The sequence below is a fragment of the Eriocheir sinensis genome, unplaced genomic scaffold (assembly GCF_024679095.1).
Source record: "Eriocheir sinensis breed Jianghai 21 unplaced genomic scaffold, ASM2467909v1 Scaffold449, whole genome shotgun sequence".
Taxonomy (NCBI): Eukaryota; Metazoa; Arthropoda; class Malacostraca; order Decapoda; family Varunidae; genus Eriocheir; species Eriocheir sinensis.
The window spans coordinates 190,443-208,910 of NW_026111775.1; the positions used below are offsets into that span (position 1 = coordinate 190,443).

Genomic DNA, 18,468 nt, shown 5'->3' on the forward strand with positions numbered 1-18,468 from the left:
CACCAAAACCAACCTCACCACCACCACCACCAACAACAACATCAACAACAACAACAACAACCTTAGCAGCACCAGTAACTAACTAAAGCATTACCCAATACTATATTACACACACACATACACACACACACACACACATGCACATTTGCTTCCCATATATCACAACTCTGTAAATACAAGTAGACAAACACACACATACACACACTCCATATTACACACACACACACACACACACACACACACACACTCAACATGGAACAAAGGGCAGTCAGTATCCGTGGCTTGTTGCTGTGTACATCCCGTTGCTTAACTGCTTTCTCTTCTGCCCCTCCCGCCCGCCCGCCTGCCCCACCCTGCCCTGCCCGAACAGATGGGCACGGAGGGACCTGGGACCTGTGCGGGGGCCTCAAGAAGCTGTTAAAGTCCCAGGACACCCAAGGAACCCCCCTGATTGAAGGTGTCACCTCAGAGGCCTCACAGCAAGGTAACCCCCTCCTCCTCCTCCCCACTCAGCCTTACCCTCACAACCCCTCCTCCTCCTCCTGCCCTTCCCTCACCACATGTCCGTTGCTTGTGTAGAATGGTGGTGGCGGTGGCTGCGATGGTGGTGTTTTGGGTGTTGTGTAGAGGCATAGGCTGTTGTGGGTTGTAGTGATCGCACGTGGTGGAGCTATTTTGGGACTCTCTACCTTTGGCCACTCTGGTTTGAGGAAGGTCATGGCTTGGGTGCACTTCTTTCATAGCTTTCATGGGCACTGTTTTTTTTAGAGCATGCGCTGAATAGAACCTTGGGGCATTTTTTATTTTGCATTCGTATTGTTTTATTTGAAGTTGTTTTTCTTGCATTCGTATTGATATTTTAAGCTTGTTTTTCTTTGCGATGGAGAACGTAATGTTTGTGTGTGTGTGTGTGTCTGTGAGTTGCTTGGTGCTGGGTTGGTTGGTTGGGATGAAAGGAAGGTGGTTGTGAATGGTATGGGGAATGTAGTTATTGTCATTATTTTTATCTTTATTTTTGTTATTATCATTGTTTTTCGTATGCAGTATGGTTGAAAGGGCCTTTTTTGGGGAGGGGTGGTGTAGCTTTTTGGTGCTTGAAGAATGAAGTTTTATTTCTATTATTATTATTATTTATTTATTTATTTATTTCATTTTATTTTATTTTAAATTTTTGTATCAAGTTGGTTATCCTTATTATTCCTTTTTACAGTAGTACTTAATGGAGAGTTTTTGTATGATTATTATTTTTACTATTTATTTGTTGCCTCTATTGCCGCTGCTGCTGTTTCTATTATTATTATTATTATCATTATTATTATTATTATTATTATTATTATTATTATTATTATTATCATTATCATTATTATTAGGGCTGCCACTGATGTATTCCATTACTGCTTTATGATTTCTTATGGTGATGGTGGTGATGGTAATGTTACTGTTACAATTTATATATATATATATATATATATATATATATATATATATATATATATATATATATATATATATATATATATATATATATATATATATATATATAAAATTATGCTGTATGTTTATTTTTTATATATACAGAAGCCTTAGTCCTTGGTGTGTGTGTGTGTGTGTGTGTGTGTGTGTGTGTGTGAGAGTATGTATGTGTGTGTGTGTGTGTTCTCATCCTCATTTTCCAGCAATGGACAGAACAAGAACAAGAACAAAAAAAAAATGCTATGAAGAGAGAGATATCAAAAAGGAGTACAATTTAGTTATCTTTTTCGTCCTGTTTCCCTCCACTTAGACCCTCCGGTCCTTCTCGCAGGTGCCTTAGAGGAGGATGAGAGTGACAGCGATGGCGGGGAGGTGGGTGGCGGGGCGTCCATCATCACACCCACTGGGGAGAGCCTCAGCCCCCAGGAGAGGCACCAGTTGAGGCACCGGGAGCTCTTCCTCTCGCGGCAGATCGAGACCTTACCGGCGACCCACATCAGGGGCAAGTGCACCGTTACCCTGCTCAACGAGACCGAGCTGCTCCTCGCCTACCTGAACAAGGACGTGAGTGTGATAGGGGTGGTATTACAGGGGAGGAGTCAAGGGTTAGGCAGCATCATAACAGACACCCTCAAGGAAAGGTTAGATTTGTTCTTTGCTGAGCTGAAGAAAGTAATGTGTCGGGGTGTCTGTTAGGGGTGAGGAGGGTCAGGCAACATCACAACAGACACCCTCAAGAAATGGTTATATTTGTTCCTTGCTGAGCTGAAGAAAGATATGTGTCGGGGTGTCTGTGAAGAAAGGTCATGTATAATCATCAGTCAGCTGGACAATAAATTCCCCTTTTGTCATATGTAGCATGGAGAAGTCTTTGCATGACAACATAATAATTGGATGGAGGGACTGGGGTGCTGGTCATCTTATGGTCGGTATTATGAGACACTTTCTCTTCTCACATCAGTATTTCTAAAGGTCAAAGAGGGGATCAGTTGGGTTCTAATGAGTGTTTCTTAAGGTTCATGGTACAGAAGAAGGGCAAAACTACCACCAGGGTCATAAAACTACTACTGGAAATGCCCAAAACTCCTACGAAAGCCTTGTCAAATATGTGTACTTGTGCAACGAAATGTTTAGCAATACGGCCCTATGTATTTTCCTAATCCCTCGTTCATTCTCTTTTTTCCAGGACACCTTCTTTTACTCGCTAGTCTATGACCCCCAGCAGAAGACCTTACTAGCTGACAAGGGAGAGATAAGAGTTGGGTCAAGATTTCAGGCAGATATTACCTCACTGATGAAAGAAGGTAAGTTGCTTTGGTTCATCTATTTCACTCATGTTTAGTATCTGTATTGCTCTTGTTCTGTAATCTGTAGTTCCCCAAATAGCCTCACACCTCATATATTACTTCCTATCTTCTTATTTTACTTAATTATCTTGCCTTCTTCATCTGTCAGCACCTATTGTCTTCTTCATTCTTCCTCTCTTGCCCTCAGCTGTCTCCATTGCCTTCATTCCTCACCATCATCTGTCCCATTTTATATTGTTTGCTCTCTCCTTCCTCTGCCTATCCTCTGTTTTCATTCATTACTACCTCATGCACCCTTTCTAGTCCCCTACAAAAGCTCCCTCCTATTCATCACCTCTTGTATCTTTTCTAACCTTCCTAAACTTCCCTCTTATTCAGCCCTACCTCCTGTACCCATTCTTACCCTCTGCAACACCTCCCTCCTCTCTAATGTCTTGGATTGTCTGCCCAACAGGAGAGACTGATGGCCGTAACCTAGAGGAGTTGGAGAGTTTGGTGTGGACTCCTTGCCACGGCCTCACAGACAGACAGATCGACCAGTTCCTTGTCATGTCACGCTCAGTGGGGACCTTTGCCCGGGCCCTCGACTGCTCCTCCTCTGTTAAACAGCCGTCGCTTCACATGAGTGCTGCTGCTGCCTCCAGAGATGTCACCTTGGTGGGTCCTTCTCCTTTGCTTGAGAGGTTTTGTTTATGCATTAATGAGAGCTTAAACTTTAAACTGCTTGGTCTGTTGCTACCTGAGTTTTCTAGTAGTATCTCGCTTTACTAGATGCCATATTCAAGTGATGGTTTTTTACTCTTCAATGTATATATGCTAGGTATTTAGTTGCTGCATAATTGGGTACTTCAATGCATATTTAGGATTCTGGTAGTAATTTTATGGTGCAAAGTAGACCTCTTAGGAGTAAATGAGATTTTATTGGAGGACAGCAGACTGCTTTGTTTTGGGTGATGCAATATGTATCCATAATGACATTTTTATGGTTATATTGGCTTGTTTTGTCGTCTGTATAAGTGAGTATGTGAAGGGAAGTCGTATCAGGTAAGTAATTGTTCTGTATTTTTTTCCCCCCTCAGTTCCATGCCATGGACACCTTACACAAACACAACTACGACATCAGCAAGGCGCTGTGTTCGCTCATACCCGCCACGGGGCCGGTGCTGTGCCGGGACGAGATGGAGGAGTGGTCCGCCTCGGAGGCAAACCTCTTTGAAGAAGCGTTGGAGAAGTACGGCAAGGACTTCAACGACATCAGACAAGATTTCGTGAGTGTATAGAGGAAGTGGAGGGTAGATAGTGTAGGGCACTGAGCATATATATCTCCAGAGTTTAGAGGCATTCAAAATAAAAATGGAATAAGAGGAAAATGAAAAGCCAGAAGAAAAGTTAGTTAGCATTAGATTTTGCACAGAGAGATGCTTGAACATGTCCCAAAGAGTGTGTAACTATACCTCTCTCTCCCACAGCTGCCATGGAAAACGCTGAAAAACATCATTGAGTATTACTACATGTGGAAGACGACTGACAGATACGTTCAGCAGAAGAGAGTGAAGGCAGTGGAGGCTGAGTCCAAGCTTAAGCAGGTCTACATTCCTAACTAGTGAGTGATGCTGCCTCTCTTGTATATGTGTGTGTATGTGTGTGTGTGTGAGGTTGTGAACTTGTCATCGTATGCAGGATTGGAGCTAAGATCAGTATTAGTCTCCCTATTTGGTTTTATTTGGTTCAGCTATAAACTTGTATGCTATTTGTTCCTATTATTATTCCCTTGTCCATCCCAACACATTACTCTGAACCTCCCAAAGCATCCATTTTCTTTGACTTATAAAGGGTAAACTAACACGCTGCTCCATCTTCCTCCTCAGCAACAAGCCAAACCCTGCTGCACTCTCCAACGGCAAGACCTCCACCACCACGACCACCACAACCACCACCTCCACCTCCTCCGTCTCCTCCACCTCCTCCACCATGGTCAACGGGGCGGATGTCTCTGTGTCCGGGAAGGCCTGCGAGTCTTGCCACGGTGAGTTGCTAGCCTAGGGGCACCCACGAGGGTTTCTTTTAAATTCATCTCTCACCACCATCTGTCTGTCCCCTTTCATATTCCTTGCTCTATCCTCATTCCCTTTGTCTGTCCTGTTCTCACTCTCCTGGGTTTGTTGAGTAGTCTGTCCTTGTCACTCTATTAGCACCCATCAGTAAAAATATTTACTTCTCAGGGAATTCAGTTGAGGTATATAAATTAACTGGTACATCTGTTAGAGAAAGAAGGTTTATCAATCATTGTTTTTAGTATTTCATCTTATTGGTTTACTACAGTTTTTCTTAGTTGTGTATTTCCTTCTATAAATATTAAGTCAGTGTTAGAGTGGATATGAGAATGGGTGAAATGCCTGATCCCTCCTCTTACTGTGTCTTCTTTTAAGGGGGGTAAGCCTGTATTTGTATATCTGCTTATTTGTGTACATGCACTAAATAATGTAATACTTATGCAATACATGTTGGATAAAACTAGGCTGGAGCTCATCATCAATTTAGATAAAAGTGTTGGAAGAGATGCTTACCTAGACACTGGAGATCTGTAAGCCCTGCCTGTATGTGTGAGTGACCTGTTTTACCTTGACAGCCACCAGCAGCAGTCAGTGGTATGCCTGGGGGCCATCCCACCTACAGTGCAGGCTCTGTAACTCCTGCTGGCAGTATTGGAAGAAGTTTGGGGGCCTGAAGCTGCCGTCACGCATCGGCAAGGAGGAAGGTGAGTGTGGACCAACCCTTTTTTCCTTTGCAACACCGTGACAACACTTGGCATACCTAACACGTCACATGCACAGTTTGTGGGCCTTAAACAGTAGTTACAATAAGTGGTTGAGAAAATACACTCAAGGATACATTGCTTCAAGCCCATATCATGTCCCATCCTTTGGTGGGATCAACTCAGTCAGTGACAGCCCCTGCAGCGGTGAGTAGCACCGCTGGGAACAGGAGCTGCCACATGCACCTGTTTCATGGTGCCCCTTGTTAGGGTGGAGCATCCCTTTTCCCTTCTCTCTCTCTCTTTTGTACATTTGCATGTGTTGCCAGAAATGAGGAAACTGGTGTAGACACTAGTGACTAATTTGTTAAATTCCTCATTCCATGCATAAAAATACTAAATTTTAACATTTTACAATACTAGATCATAGTACCTGGGTGACGGGTGAGGCTAACCTTTATCACGTCTCACCATCTGAGTTCTGTTTGGTAGAATTACTCCATAGACTCCTGAGCCCATACAACATGCATCAAAGTGCCCCTTTCCCATATACATCAGTGTCCATCAGCATCCAACAGCATATCCACAGAGCCAGTGCTCCTTCCCCTTATATGAATCACAGTATACCTCACAGTTTCCCACAGCACTCACCAGTATACCACCAGAGCAGCAGCTAAGCCACAAAAGTTATTGCCTTTGGTGTTTGTCACATGGCCTCTTCCCTCGTTTTATGGAAGATCATTTTTCCTGCCACTGTTCCCAATGCCCACCTCAGCACCAGCACTTGTTCTCATTCCTCTGCCGTGGAAGACAGAGCCTTCCTCTAGCCGCGGGTGGGCAGGGATGACGGGAGGAAAGGTTTGTGGGTCTCCCGTCCCCTGACACACCACACCCTGATCCCTCTCTCTCCAACCACCATTGTTGAGCAGTGACTGTGGAAGACTAAGAAGTGACAGTGACAGTTTATTTTCTTTTTGGGGCGGTAAGAGACGAATGGGTTGAGTCCTGCTTCACACAGCCTTGTGTCTCCTGTGCTAGTGACAGGCTTGACTGACACCCGTGTACAGGGTTTTCTTGTTCGTGTTCTGAGGGAGAATCATGTTTCGGTCTTTGTTTCTTGTGAAGGGATGGTAGAGCCTGGCTTTGTTTGTGAGGGTAGTGTGACAGCAACTGTTTTTTCTCTCATCGTTCCATGTAGCAAGAAGGTGATGTTGTGTTAACCTGAGGTGACTGGTGATTGTAACCTGCTGAGGAGAGTGCTTGAGCCACAGCACTAACACTAAGGTTCCTAGAGGTGTTTAGTAACAAGAAATGAGGTTGGAAAATGGGAATACTAACCTGCTGAGAAGAAAGTGTTCTGGAGCCACAATTAGGTTTCCTAATAATATCATAGTATGGTTTAACAAGGAATGAAGTTAGAAAAAATTAATACTAATCATGGTGGGTAACTGATACAAAAAAGTTATGGAAGTATATAATATCAGACTTCTGTGGCAGAAGCTTTGAGTATGTGTTGACTGGATGTTACTTGATGAGTGTTGGGGAGCAGAGGATGTGTGGAGAGACAGACTCCTCTCGTGTGTGAAAGTGATTCACTAAATTTACAGTTGAGGGTCATGGGCATGGAGTTATACTGAAATGTATGGCACGGGGCTGGCTGCCTCTTGCTGATCGGAGCTCTGAATGGTGAGCCTGTGGGGCATTTTGATTGCCACTTGGTAGTGATGATTTACTGTTTATGAGGTCATTGTCATGGAGATACAGGGTGTGAGAGAGTGTGAGGTGTGAGGTGGCATGTGTGCATGTAGTTCTGTGTGCATGTTCATAAACACACAATGATTGTAAGAGTTATTGGTATTATACGTCAGTGTGTAAGGCGTCGTATGTGTCATGTATCTTATTTTGTGTGATGAGAAGCATTAATTAAGAAGGCAGTTCTGGATATAAACTGAAGGCAGTGTGAGTGCTCATGGAAGTTCAGGTTATGCAGGTGATTGCATCCGAAGGGGTTTTCAACATGATAGTCAGGCGTCACAAACACCCGGGTTGCCCACCAAAGGAACGGGAGAATTACTGTTTCCTCTGAGATTTATATTGACTTGATTTATTTATTGCTTTACACTATTGCTTTTGTATTACTATTGATGCTGGGTTGGTGTTGGCTGAAGGCTGTGGCAATGATCCCTCCTCAGATCACACTTAGTGCATATAATAATGGCTTGTTGTGATGTTGAAAAGGTACGAAGAAGACTGATCATTTGTGGTTGTAAGTGTGACGAGAAGAAAACTTGTGCTTTTTAAGAACAGATAGTCTGTTGAGTAGTTGTTGCTACTTTATCAAGTTTATTCAATGCCTGTGTCAACCTATGAACCAGAAATGATTTTGTCACAAGCTGTCAAGAAGATTATTGATTCAGCACTTCAAGAAGTCACCCACAAGACCTCACCCAAAGAAACAAAGACCCGCCACCCAGCGATTTAGAACGTCTTAGAAACTGACATGACATTGATGTAGTTGAAAGAGTGAGTGAAGAACAACTCAGTTGACCTCATTGGTGTGATGCTCCTGTGACTGAAGCCAGTAAGGTCACAAGTGTTCCAGTAACACATGCAACACCCATGAACAAGGTTTGGAACTGTTGAATTGTTAGGAGTTGGCGCTCTGTTGTGCCAGGAGTAAGAGAGTGCGTTTTTGCTTTCCAGAACGACTGCACAGTGGTGGCAGTCGTTCGCAGCGGTGTAATGTGGGCGGGTGTGGCCGGGAGTACAAGACTCGCTCCCAGTTAATACGCCATGCGGCCCAGGCCCACGGGGTGGCCCTTCGAGCTGGCTCGCCGAGGCCCATCATGAAAACGCGAGCGGCCATCATGGTCCACACCAGCCTGCAGATACGCGTGATGCGGCGGCTGTGTCAGGACCTGATCCAGCCCAGGAAGGCATGCCGCAACCCCACCTGGCCCTTGAACCCTGCCAATATCCGGCAGGAGTGTAAGTTCCCTCCTACACAGCCTTCTACTTCAGTACTTGATGGAAAACCTTCCTGAGATCTCTAGTGTAAGATAGCGTCTAGATTAGAAACTGGAATATTGTGAACAGTGAATGATATAAGAGCCATTTTGTCTGTTAGCGGTGATTTGGCAACATAAGTTTTAATCAGGAAGTAGGTGCAGTTAGTGCTGTACAGCTAAACCTAACCTGGGTGTAGGTGGGTGTGCTATGTGCTGGGAAGGGCAACAACAACAACACTCACGGCTGGGTGACGTTTCAGGTTTGCTGCGCATGGGTGGGAAAACCTTTGATGATTATGCTTACCTGGTGAAGCGAGGGACGGGGCGGCGACGTGGCCAAGTGTCTCAGGTGTCAGTCCGCTTAGGTCAGAAGAGCGCGGCTTGCCCGGCCTGGATGCTCCCCACCGACAAGTTGCTCCTCCCCAAACAGCCCCACATTGAATTCCCTAAACCTCCCAAGGGACCAGGTTGGTTTTTGTCTTCCTCACACTCCTGGGGGTTGGTGTCCACACTGACCTGAGCCTTACCTCAATTGTGTTCCCCAAGTTCTGTTGTTTGAGGTCACTGTCAGCAGCTGTCACTATGTTACCATGGTGGTTGGAAAGAGAGAGAAAGAGAGAGAGAGAGGCAGAGGTCCTTCAAGGTTGCAAGAGTTGCCACACCTTAATCCTTTTCTCCTTCTTTTTCCTGTCATATCCTGGCTAAGGCTTGAAGGGCTTCTGCTGGTTGATCATTTCCCAAGACATTGCACTCCTGTATACAGAGCTGCTTAGCCACCGTGCTGTACCACTGACACGTTCTTGTTGCAGATGGAAGTCTCATCTACACACCTGTGCCCAACAAGGACCTGCCAGTGGTTAATAACACCTCCCCAACCCTCCTGAAGCGCCGCACCTACGAAGAGATCAACGGCATGGATGGTGAGTCTCCCTGGCCACCCATCCCTTCCTTCCCTTGTTTACTTGAACCCTCCCTTCCACACCACTCCCTGAGACACACCCATCTCTGTCCCTCTGACCTCTGACCTGGGCCTATGCCCTCCTGGTTTGCCCACTCACCCTCTTCCAATGAGCTGTGGCCATGAGGCAGGAATGGTCTCAAGGGGAAATCCAAAGGTTCAAACTAAATTCTCAGCTTAAGTTGGCCGTCATAAGCTGCTCGTTTGATCCTGGGGCATGTGAGATGAAAGTCCACCAAGTTTATGCCATGTCAGTCACTTTTGTGGTTAAAGCAAAAGATATCCACCAAGTTTCTAGCAGGCACATGATCCTTTAAGAGTACCAGACACTTGTGGTAAGAAATTGCATTGAGTGGAGTCAGTTTGCAGACATTTATACATCAGCTGATTTCTTTTCATTGACCCCCAGTTGGTCCTTGTTCCTCGCCCACATGCTCTCCTCCCATAACACTTACCTTAACACACTTGGGATGACTTAGAAATGTGCACTGTGGCTTCCCTGTCCACATTTTCCTGGAAGTCTTGTATTGAATCATAAGCCTTAATAATGAGACATAATACGAATCTTAAAAGAAATAAAGAGATAACTAAATAAAGTACCCCGTATAAGGCTTGTAATTGTGACGTTTTCCCATTCTAGAGAGCGAATTGGAAGAAGGTGGGTGAGTTTTATATCTCCTTTTATTTGTTCAGACACTTTAAGTTTGGAGGTTGAAACAGTGGAGATCATTGTTTCCTTTTGTTGTGGCTGTGTGTCAGTGTCAGTCGCTCAGTCAGTGTGCATTCTTAGTGTCATTAACAGTCACAAAATAGCAGTATGTCTTAAGTACTTGCTGGATTAATAAGGTCATAGATGCTTACTACTGGCATGTATGGGAAAGGGCAAGTGGTTTGAGAACTTAGTCTAGTGCTGCATGCTATGTTTTAAGAGTTAATGTACCCTTAGTCATTTCATTTTTCAGATATGCTTTTAAGCACTGATTTGTTTTATATTCTTTTGGCCATTTCTTTAACATGGGTGGAAGGATGTGTAGGGTGATGTGCTGTTAGGAGAGTAGAGGAACATGGGAGACTTCATTCATTGGCTGCAATAAATCATCAAGGCCAGTCTGAGGAGGCCATGTCTTGGTAACTTGATGTGTGCTTAGTGGTTGAGATGTGCTTAGATGTCCACATCAAATTAGGTATTGGTAGAGGTTGTTGTGGGTATTTTCATGGCTAGTTTTAAATGAGCCTAGGGATAGTTTGACAAGACGTCTGCACCAAGAATGTGAAAAACACTTTCGAGAACCCAACTAATCTCCTTGGTGGTCTTTGGAAATATTTGTTGAGAGCTGAAAGCATCTGAGAATGCAGGCTTTACTATTTTCCAGGCACAGCCCTTCCCCCCTTCCCTCCCAGAAATTATGTTCCTTATATTTTTTAATGATCCTTTCGATGTGTATTTCATTCTTATGATTCTCTACAATAGTGTACTATGTCACTGGGCTGAGCTGCTATGTTTTGTTTGTCAGGCATGGTAAGTTTTCAGGATTTGTGCATATTTTGAAGTTAATGTTGCAGCTTATGATGCTTTAAGGGACATGAACAGAAGATCAGTTTTCTATGCTTAAGTGGGTCATAAGTCCTGTGATGTGGTTGTTAGTATGGTCATGTACAGCAGAGAGTTTGAGTGTGTTTGGAGGGTGTTTACATCCATGCAGCACAAGCTGAAGTGGCAGAATGAAAGTGAGTCAGCATATATCACTTCCTGGAGGGTCTGTGATAGGGCTGCAGATGTTTTCCCATGCTGCTAGAGCCAAGAGTTTGCTTTGGGGGTCAGGTGTTAGAAGGTTGGCAGGCAGACGTAGGGGACCTGTGACCAGCGCCAGTGTCATCCTCCCCCAGGACTCCCTCCATCCAAGCGACAGAAGGATATAGAGGGCGGCGACTCTATACACCTGAATCAGCTAGGGGTGGTGCCTCCGCCTGGGCTGACAGTTACTCCAGTGGGTGTCAATGGGGGTCCCGGGGTGCCCACGCCTCCCCTGGGAGCCCCCAACACACCGAGTCGGGCCAAGATAGCCACAGTGTCCCGCGTGGGGGGCCGTCCCCGCATCATCTCATGGATGGACGCCCCTGATGATGTGTACTTCTATGCCACCGACACTACCAAGTAAGTGTGCGACTGTGAGCCAGGGAGTGTCTTGTTTTCTCATATTTGACATGTTATACATAATGAATGACACGCATGCGGGTGAGGTGTTATCACTTACTTTCTCCCCCCTGCAGGAAGCTGCGTAAGAGTCTCACCACCAACGACCTGAAGCGGGCAGCGCGCCGGCCCTGGAAAAAGATCCAGGACGATACAGCTGTGGTGGCAGCAGCAGCAGCGGTGGCGATGGCTGTGGCGGCCCCGACCGTGGCCAGCCCCCAGTTTGTTGAATGATGCCAGAAGGCCGAGACCACTGCCCCGGTGTCCCCATCCAGGTGCCCCGAGTCCACCAGCTGAGCCCTGCCCCCGTGATGGCTGGCAGGGAGGTGCTGAGCCTCCCCGGCTGGGAGGGCGGAGTGGGGCTCGCAGGAGCACCGCTGCCTGGACTGAGAGGCTGAGTGGTGACAGGCTTGTGAGGGGCCTGGGCACTTGTGCAGTGGAACTCTTCTGATGAAAGAATCAAAGTTCAAAATCCTCTTGTATGTCTTATAAGAGGCAGTGTGTGCTGGAGGCTCTGAGGCTCCAGCAGGAGAAAGGATCTGTAGACTAGTGAGCTCGGCTGGCCCACAAGACCCAGCTGTCTGCCCCGAGGGGCGGCCGCAGACATGATCTGAGTACACTGCCGCAGGTTGTTGAAGGTGAGGAGCGCGAACCGCGGCCAGGAGGACCAAGGCTGAAAAGCACGAGGTTATTTATAGAATTTTGGAAGCAAAATTACTGTTAAACTAAGTGCTTTTAGTGAGACTGTTGAAAAATGAATTTTGTAAGTAATGCTGGTTGACGTGTAATTAACCGTTGAGGACTGTACAGAAATGGCCAAGGTCGGCATCACATGACAGACAGTGCAGATGTGGGAGAGAGAAATAGATGGCAAGTGCAGCAGGCGAGGTGAGGGCTAGCCTTGGTGCTGGCGCTGGTCACTGACCCCCATCACCACCACCCAAAGTTCAAAGTGAAATAACATCTAGAACAACAGCAACAGCAAAACCAACAACAGCATAAAAGAATTACCTAAAGATTCAGCACCCAGACTATTTTTTATCCAGACTTTGTGTACATATGGTTGCAGCATGTTCATCCAAAAATTTTCAGTGACGCGTAGTGATATTAGCCATAATTTGTGTACTTTGTATTCTGTCCAATTTGACAACTTTCCGCACGGTTAAAGTTTCCGTTCTGATAATTTTTCTACATCTTTGGAGTGTGTTCCCCCACCCTCACCCCCATCATCCCCCATCTAGACCTGTTCTCAAAATTGTGGAGGAACTTGTGTCCCCAGCAGAGAGGCTCCTCCAGATGCCCGTCAACCAAGCAAATTGTATCCGTCACCACATCAACCTTAGTTCTGTCTCTATCATCTTCCTCTCCCCATTTGTCGTCAGCCATCAACTTCATTAAAAATTTGATAACTTGTCTCATTACGTTCTCTTCTTCCCTCCCTCACCTCTTTCCCCCACACAAGTAATTCTTCGTTGGGTTCCTCAAGAGTACTCTCGCTGTCTGTCTTCACCTGGCGGGAGCCCGAGCTGACAGCCACCAACCACCTCCTCTCTCCTTTTGCCTCATTGAGAGGACACCATTATCATCATCATCTGCTCACCATTCCCATCATCACTGTTTAGTTATTTTTATTATTATTATTAAAAAATTCCTCCTGATTCATGTGGTACCTTATTCATCATGGATCTAAAGTGTCTTCAGAAAGAATGTTACATGAGGCATACCACTGCTCTAGGCTTGCTGCCGTCTCCCTCCCCTCCCCCTTCCCCTTCCTCACCTCCCCCCCCCACCCTTCCTGCTCTCACCACCACCACCACCACCATCCCACCTCCATATCCTTTACCTCCACATGCAAAATATCTTCTCGCACAATTTTTTTTACTCTTGATTACACGAATCTCGTAAGATTTAACTTCAATATTTTCAAAGTTAAAACTTGATTGGTTGGACTTAGGCAGGCAACAGCAGTGTGTGTGTGTGTTTGTGTGATTCACCAAGGGTTTGTGTGTGTGTGTGGGTTTGTGTGTGTGTGTAAGCCTGGTTATGTGCTTGCGTACATGTGCTTATCTACATTGATTGTGAACATATGAATATGCAAGTGTAAGAAAAAATGCAGTGGGTATGGGAGTGTGTGCATGCATGGGTGTGGTTGTGGGTACATGTGTGTGTGTATGTGTGTGTCAGGTGATGCTGGGGGTGTGAGGTGCAGTGGAAGGAGGGCGGCTGGGCTTCATAATATCGCAGTGCTGTGGTGGCTGTTTTAGTGCTGCATTGAGGGAATAGGAACAGCTGAGGTGGAGGCCCATATCGCCACTGCCTTGAGGAGTAAGAAGAGCCGAGGCACCACTGTCTCAAGGCACAACACCCTCATTTGCCACAGATCTAATATGCTGTGGTGAGCTTGGGGTTACATCACCAGAACAGTGCACGGCGAGTTTGATTCGAACTCGGCAGGGTGTATGTGGAGAGAGTTCCCTCACCACCCACCACCACCACCACTTCCCAGGAGAACAATGGGTATGGGTCACGGATGCAGGAACGGATGAGACCCAACACCATCCAACCAAGCTCTGCCGTCGCCTGAGTCTTCTCGTCCTCGTCGCCAATCCGGAGACACTGCCTTTATACCATTATCTTTTTATTTTTATTTTTTTTAAGCTGATTTTTTTCATATACTTTTTTTTTTTTTTTGTTCTGTACTTAGTTCATTCATTCATTCAGCCCTCTACAATACATAGATAGACTTTGTACTCATGTATTTTTACTTTTCCTTCATGCCAGTGTGTGTGTGTATTGTGTGTGTGTGTGTGTGTGTGTGTTTAAAAGAAGATCCTTGTTTTGATACATGAATGAAATGAGTGTGTTGTATGTTTGAGTGTATGAAAATTTTGTTTCTAATGGCCCTTCGCATGCTATGTTCTAAGTACACTGCTGTTGAAGATCCAAGTCTACTAGAGAGGCCTTGCAAGTCTGACATAAGACCGAGGCATGGAGGGTATATTCGCCAATTTGTCACCAATTCACGATGTACTGGTAAATGACTTCTGGTAAAGTCTTAAAACTTTATTACTACAATACTTATAATCTAGGGTAATTTTGTGAATAAATAATCACGCGAATCTTGCCTTAACATTAGAACACTAAGATTTGTTTGCACTGAAGGGACCTCTGAGCCGGCCAGCAGGTACTTCGGAAGCTGTAGGTGCTGGGGAGAACGGGAGTGGACGAGGAGAGGGACCGATGTTACTCGGGCTGGAAAGAGAACATAACGTAAAGGACTGAATTCTTAAAACATTTCTGTGCCCAAGTACACACATTGCCAAGGTGTGTAGGAGTTTGGGGCATTTCCAGGGTAAATTAATGACGCACTCTGGTAGTTTGGCAAAGTTTCTGTATTGAACGTGATAAAACATTCACTATAACCCTATTGATCTTTTTGATGCTTAGTTGATGTGAAAGCTGGAAGTGTCTAAGAATATTGACCAAAGATTCTGCCTGTGAGAGTGTCATGAAATGCTTGTGATTTGAATAATTGAATAGGATGAAATTAGTCTGTAAGAAGGTAACTTATGGCTTAGAATTTCCTTGTTAAATCTTTAGCATTGAAGCACATCGACTTTAAAGTTATAAATGGTACTGTTTGGGCTGGAAAGAGTTTATGAACACTATTTTAGCTTTGAAATGACTCATCTACTTTCTTATCCATCGAATTGCTTTTATCATCCTCGAGATTATATTGTTTCCCTTCTTTTTCTTTCTCTGGTGTTTTCTCTCCTTCCCTAACCTTCCCTTTTCATTCCTTCCATTCTCCTTTCTCTCTCCTCCTCATATTCTTCTGTAGACTTTCGACGCTTTGTATCGGTTCCTAGATTGTCACTCCTTGACAATCTAGTTATTCCTTTCTTTCCCTTCTCATTCTATCCTTTCCTTACCGCTCCTTCCATTCCCCTACTTTTATCTTTTGTAGACTTCTAACGTTTTGTATCGCTTCTTAGACTCTTACTCCTTGATCTTCTCTTCCTTTGTAGCTTGTTATTACCTCCTTTCCCGTCTCATTCCATCCTTTCCTTACCGCTCCTTCATTCCCCACCTTTCTTTATCTTCTGTAGACCTCTGACGCTTTGTATCGCTTCTTAGATCATTACTCCTTCATCTTCCTTGGTAGTCTTTGATTATATTCTCCTCTCCTCCCTTTCACCCCTACACAACGTACCCAGTCCATCCCTCAGTGGTAGCCCTTCTTCTTGTAGTCCTCGGGCTGGGTGAAGTAGTAGCCCCAGGGAGCGAAGGAGTGGTAGCCCTTGGTCTTGCTTGGGCCGCGGTACACCTGGATCTTGACCCGGCCCAGCTGCTCCTTCTTGTAGCCGTCCGGGAAGCCTGACACCGCCGCCGCCACCGCCAGCACCACCACCAGCGCCGCCGCCACTAGCTGTAGGGGCGGAACAACGTGTGGAGGGAGAGGTGAGTTGGGTATAAGATGAAAAATATATAATCTATCTGTTTCATCTTTCCACGTAGAACCACATAAATGAATGGGTGAGATACGTTTTAAGATGAACAAATATATATGTCCATTTATATATCTATCGGAATTATATATCAGTTTATTCAAGTATCGTTCTGTAAATCAATTGACACCGGTTGCTATCATTATTATTACTGCTACTATTAATCCTATAATTATACTCTGCTGGGTGATCCCAAGTTGTATCATGACATGCGATAGGGCAGTCTTACCTAATCTTGCTGTAACCTCCCATATATATGCAAGACACTGATAGCTAAACGATACTCATTCTCGGTTTACAATGATTAGATGATGACTATTCTTTTTAACTTATGGAAAAAAATATTGGTAGTGACATGCGATAGGACAGTCTTACTTAATCTTGCTGTAACCTCCCATATATATGCAAGACACTGATAGCTAAACGATACTTATGTTCTCGGGTTACAGTGATTAGAAGATGACTCGCTATTCTTTTTAACTTGTGGAAAAAAATATTGGTAGTGACATGCGATAGAACAGTCTTACCTAATCTTGCTGTAACCTCCCATATATATGCAAGACACTGATAGCTAAACGATACTTATGTTCTCGGGTTACAGTGATTAGATGATGACTCGCTATTCTTTTTAACTTGTGGAAAAAAATATTGGTAGTGACATGCGATAGGACAGTCTTACCTAATCTTGCTGTAACCTCCCATATATATGCAAGACACTGATAGCTAAACGATACTTATGTTCTCGGGTTACAGTGATTAGATGATGACTCGCTATTCTTTTTAACTTAAGGAAAAAAAATACTGGTAGTTTTTTCTTAGTCCTCTCATGTTGCTGCCTTGCTGAAATCCCACATCTGGCCTCTTGTACAAGCCTCCTGCCTTTCCCTCTCTGCAGTAGCTACGTAACTTACCATCATCATCATCAGCAATATCAAGAAACAAATGAGAACCACGCTAGCGATAATCGTGGTTTGACTGAAGATCCACGGAAAATTTGCCCAGTGTAATAGCCCCTTAAGACCTCAAAATCCATGACCATTACGATATCCACCATCACCAGAGCACATCCACCACCACCATCAACCACCACATACATCACTACCCATCCCATCACCACCACACACACTTAACTTACAGCCTTCAGGGAGACCATCTTACTGGCGAACTTTCTCTGAACACGACGATGACGAAGGTGTGACTGACTGCCCATCTCTCTCGTGCACCGCCTTATATACCTTCCGACTCTTTCACTCCCCCGCCGCCCCCGCTAGCGATGTAGAAAGCCAGTCAACCATCGTCTCCACACTCGTTGCTAGAAAGTTTTGAGAGAAGGAGGAGGAGGAGGAGGAGGTATAGGAGGAGAAGTAAATGAAGAAAAGGGCAGAGGTGATAAAAGAGGGGGAGGAAAAGAATAATAGGGTAGAGGTAGTGAGAGATGTATAAGGAAGGAGAAAGAAAAGAAGTTGAAGGGAAAACCATGATTGAAGTGGTGAAAGAGGAAGAGAAGAGAAGAGAAGAGAAGGGTTGGAAGAGATGAAAATGTGAGGAACGTAGAAGATAGGAAAAGAGGAGGAAGAAGAAAGGAGGAAGAGAAGGTGGTCTCACTTCGTAGATCTGTTAATTCTTACTCTAGCGACACTCGACCACCACCACTGTCGTACGTGTTCAGTGCTTTCCCTCTTTGCCTTCTCTTAATTTCTTGCCAGCATTTTCTCCCTCACCATCACCACCATCATCACCAACAACATCACCCTCATTATCTTACATCATCACTTTCTCCTCCAGCACCTACCTATTGATGGCTAAAGGACCGACTTCTTTTTTTTCTCTCTCTTGTTTGTGTTCTCGTCGAAAGAAAGTGGTGAGGACAAATGTGTGGATTGAGGGGGAAGAAGGGAGGAAGGTGTAAGGGGGATGAGATACGAGAAGAGGAGAAAGGGAAGAGGGGAGGAGGATGTAAGGAGATGATACGAGATGAGGAGGGAAGGGCGAAGACGATGGGGAATAGATGCGCTTGACTACGAGGCTTGCAAATGACTCCTAAAGGTATCACTGGAAAGAACGAAAGGAAAAGAGGAGATTCAGGGTAGAGGAGGAGGAAGGGGGAAGAGCAAAGGGAACAGGGATCAGATATGCTATAATACGATGCTTGCAAATGAATCATAAAAGCAAAACAAAAGAGAAAAAAAAATCTAGGTCACCCGAGGAACACAGTCACAGATCATACCATAGACAGATATAAAACGAGCGTTAGTGGCTATGTCC

The 18,468-nt window shown here is 44.9% G+C and overlaps 1 protein-coding gene across 8 annotated transcripts in view; it reads left to right on the forward strand.

The window, feature by feature from the left end:
- The window catches only part of LOC126992338 (metastasis-associated protein MTA3-like), a 38,903-nt gene extending 26,333 nt beyond the window's left edge, over positions 1-12,570 (forward strand). The window contains exons 4-17 of one of the 8 annotated variants that reach the window (XM_050851025.1): positions 371-484; positions 1,784-2,037; positions 2,660-2,777; positions 3,235-3,437; positions 3,860-4,048; positions 4,250-4,383; positions 4,649-4,806; positions 5,410-5,538; positions 8,239-8,523; positions 8,804-9,010; positions 9,353-9,463; positions 10,142-10,163; positions 11,389-11,656; positions 11,773-11,921. In XM_050851025.1, the coding sequence (XP_050706982.1) occupies positions 371-484; positions 1,784-2,037; positions 2,660-2,777; positions 3,235-3,437; positions 3,860-4,048; positions 4,250-4,383; positions 4,649-4,806; positions 5,410-5,538; positions 8,239-8,523; positions 8,804-9,010; positions 9,353-9,463; positions 10,142-10,163; positions 11,389-11,623 (2,159 nt within the window). In that variant the 3' untranslated portion in view covers positions 11,624-11,656; positions 11,773-11,921. Of the gene's footprint in view, positions 1-370; positions 485-1,783; positions 2,038-2,659; positions 2,778-3,234; positions 3,438-3,859; positions 4,049-4,249; positions 4,384-4,648; positions 4,807-5,409; positions 5,539-8,238; positions 8,524-8,803; positions 9,011-9,352; positions 9,464-10,141; positions 10,164-11,388; positions 11,657-11,772 lie in introns of all 8 variants that reach the window. The other 7 variants (XM_050851020.1, XM_050851022.1, XM_050851021.1 and 4 more) reach the window with 7 other exon arrangements.
- Positions 12,571-18,468: the final 5,898 nt, after the last annotated feature.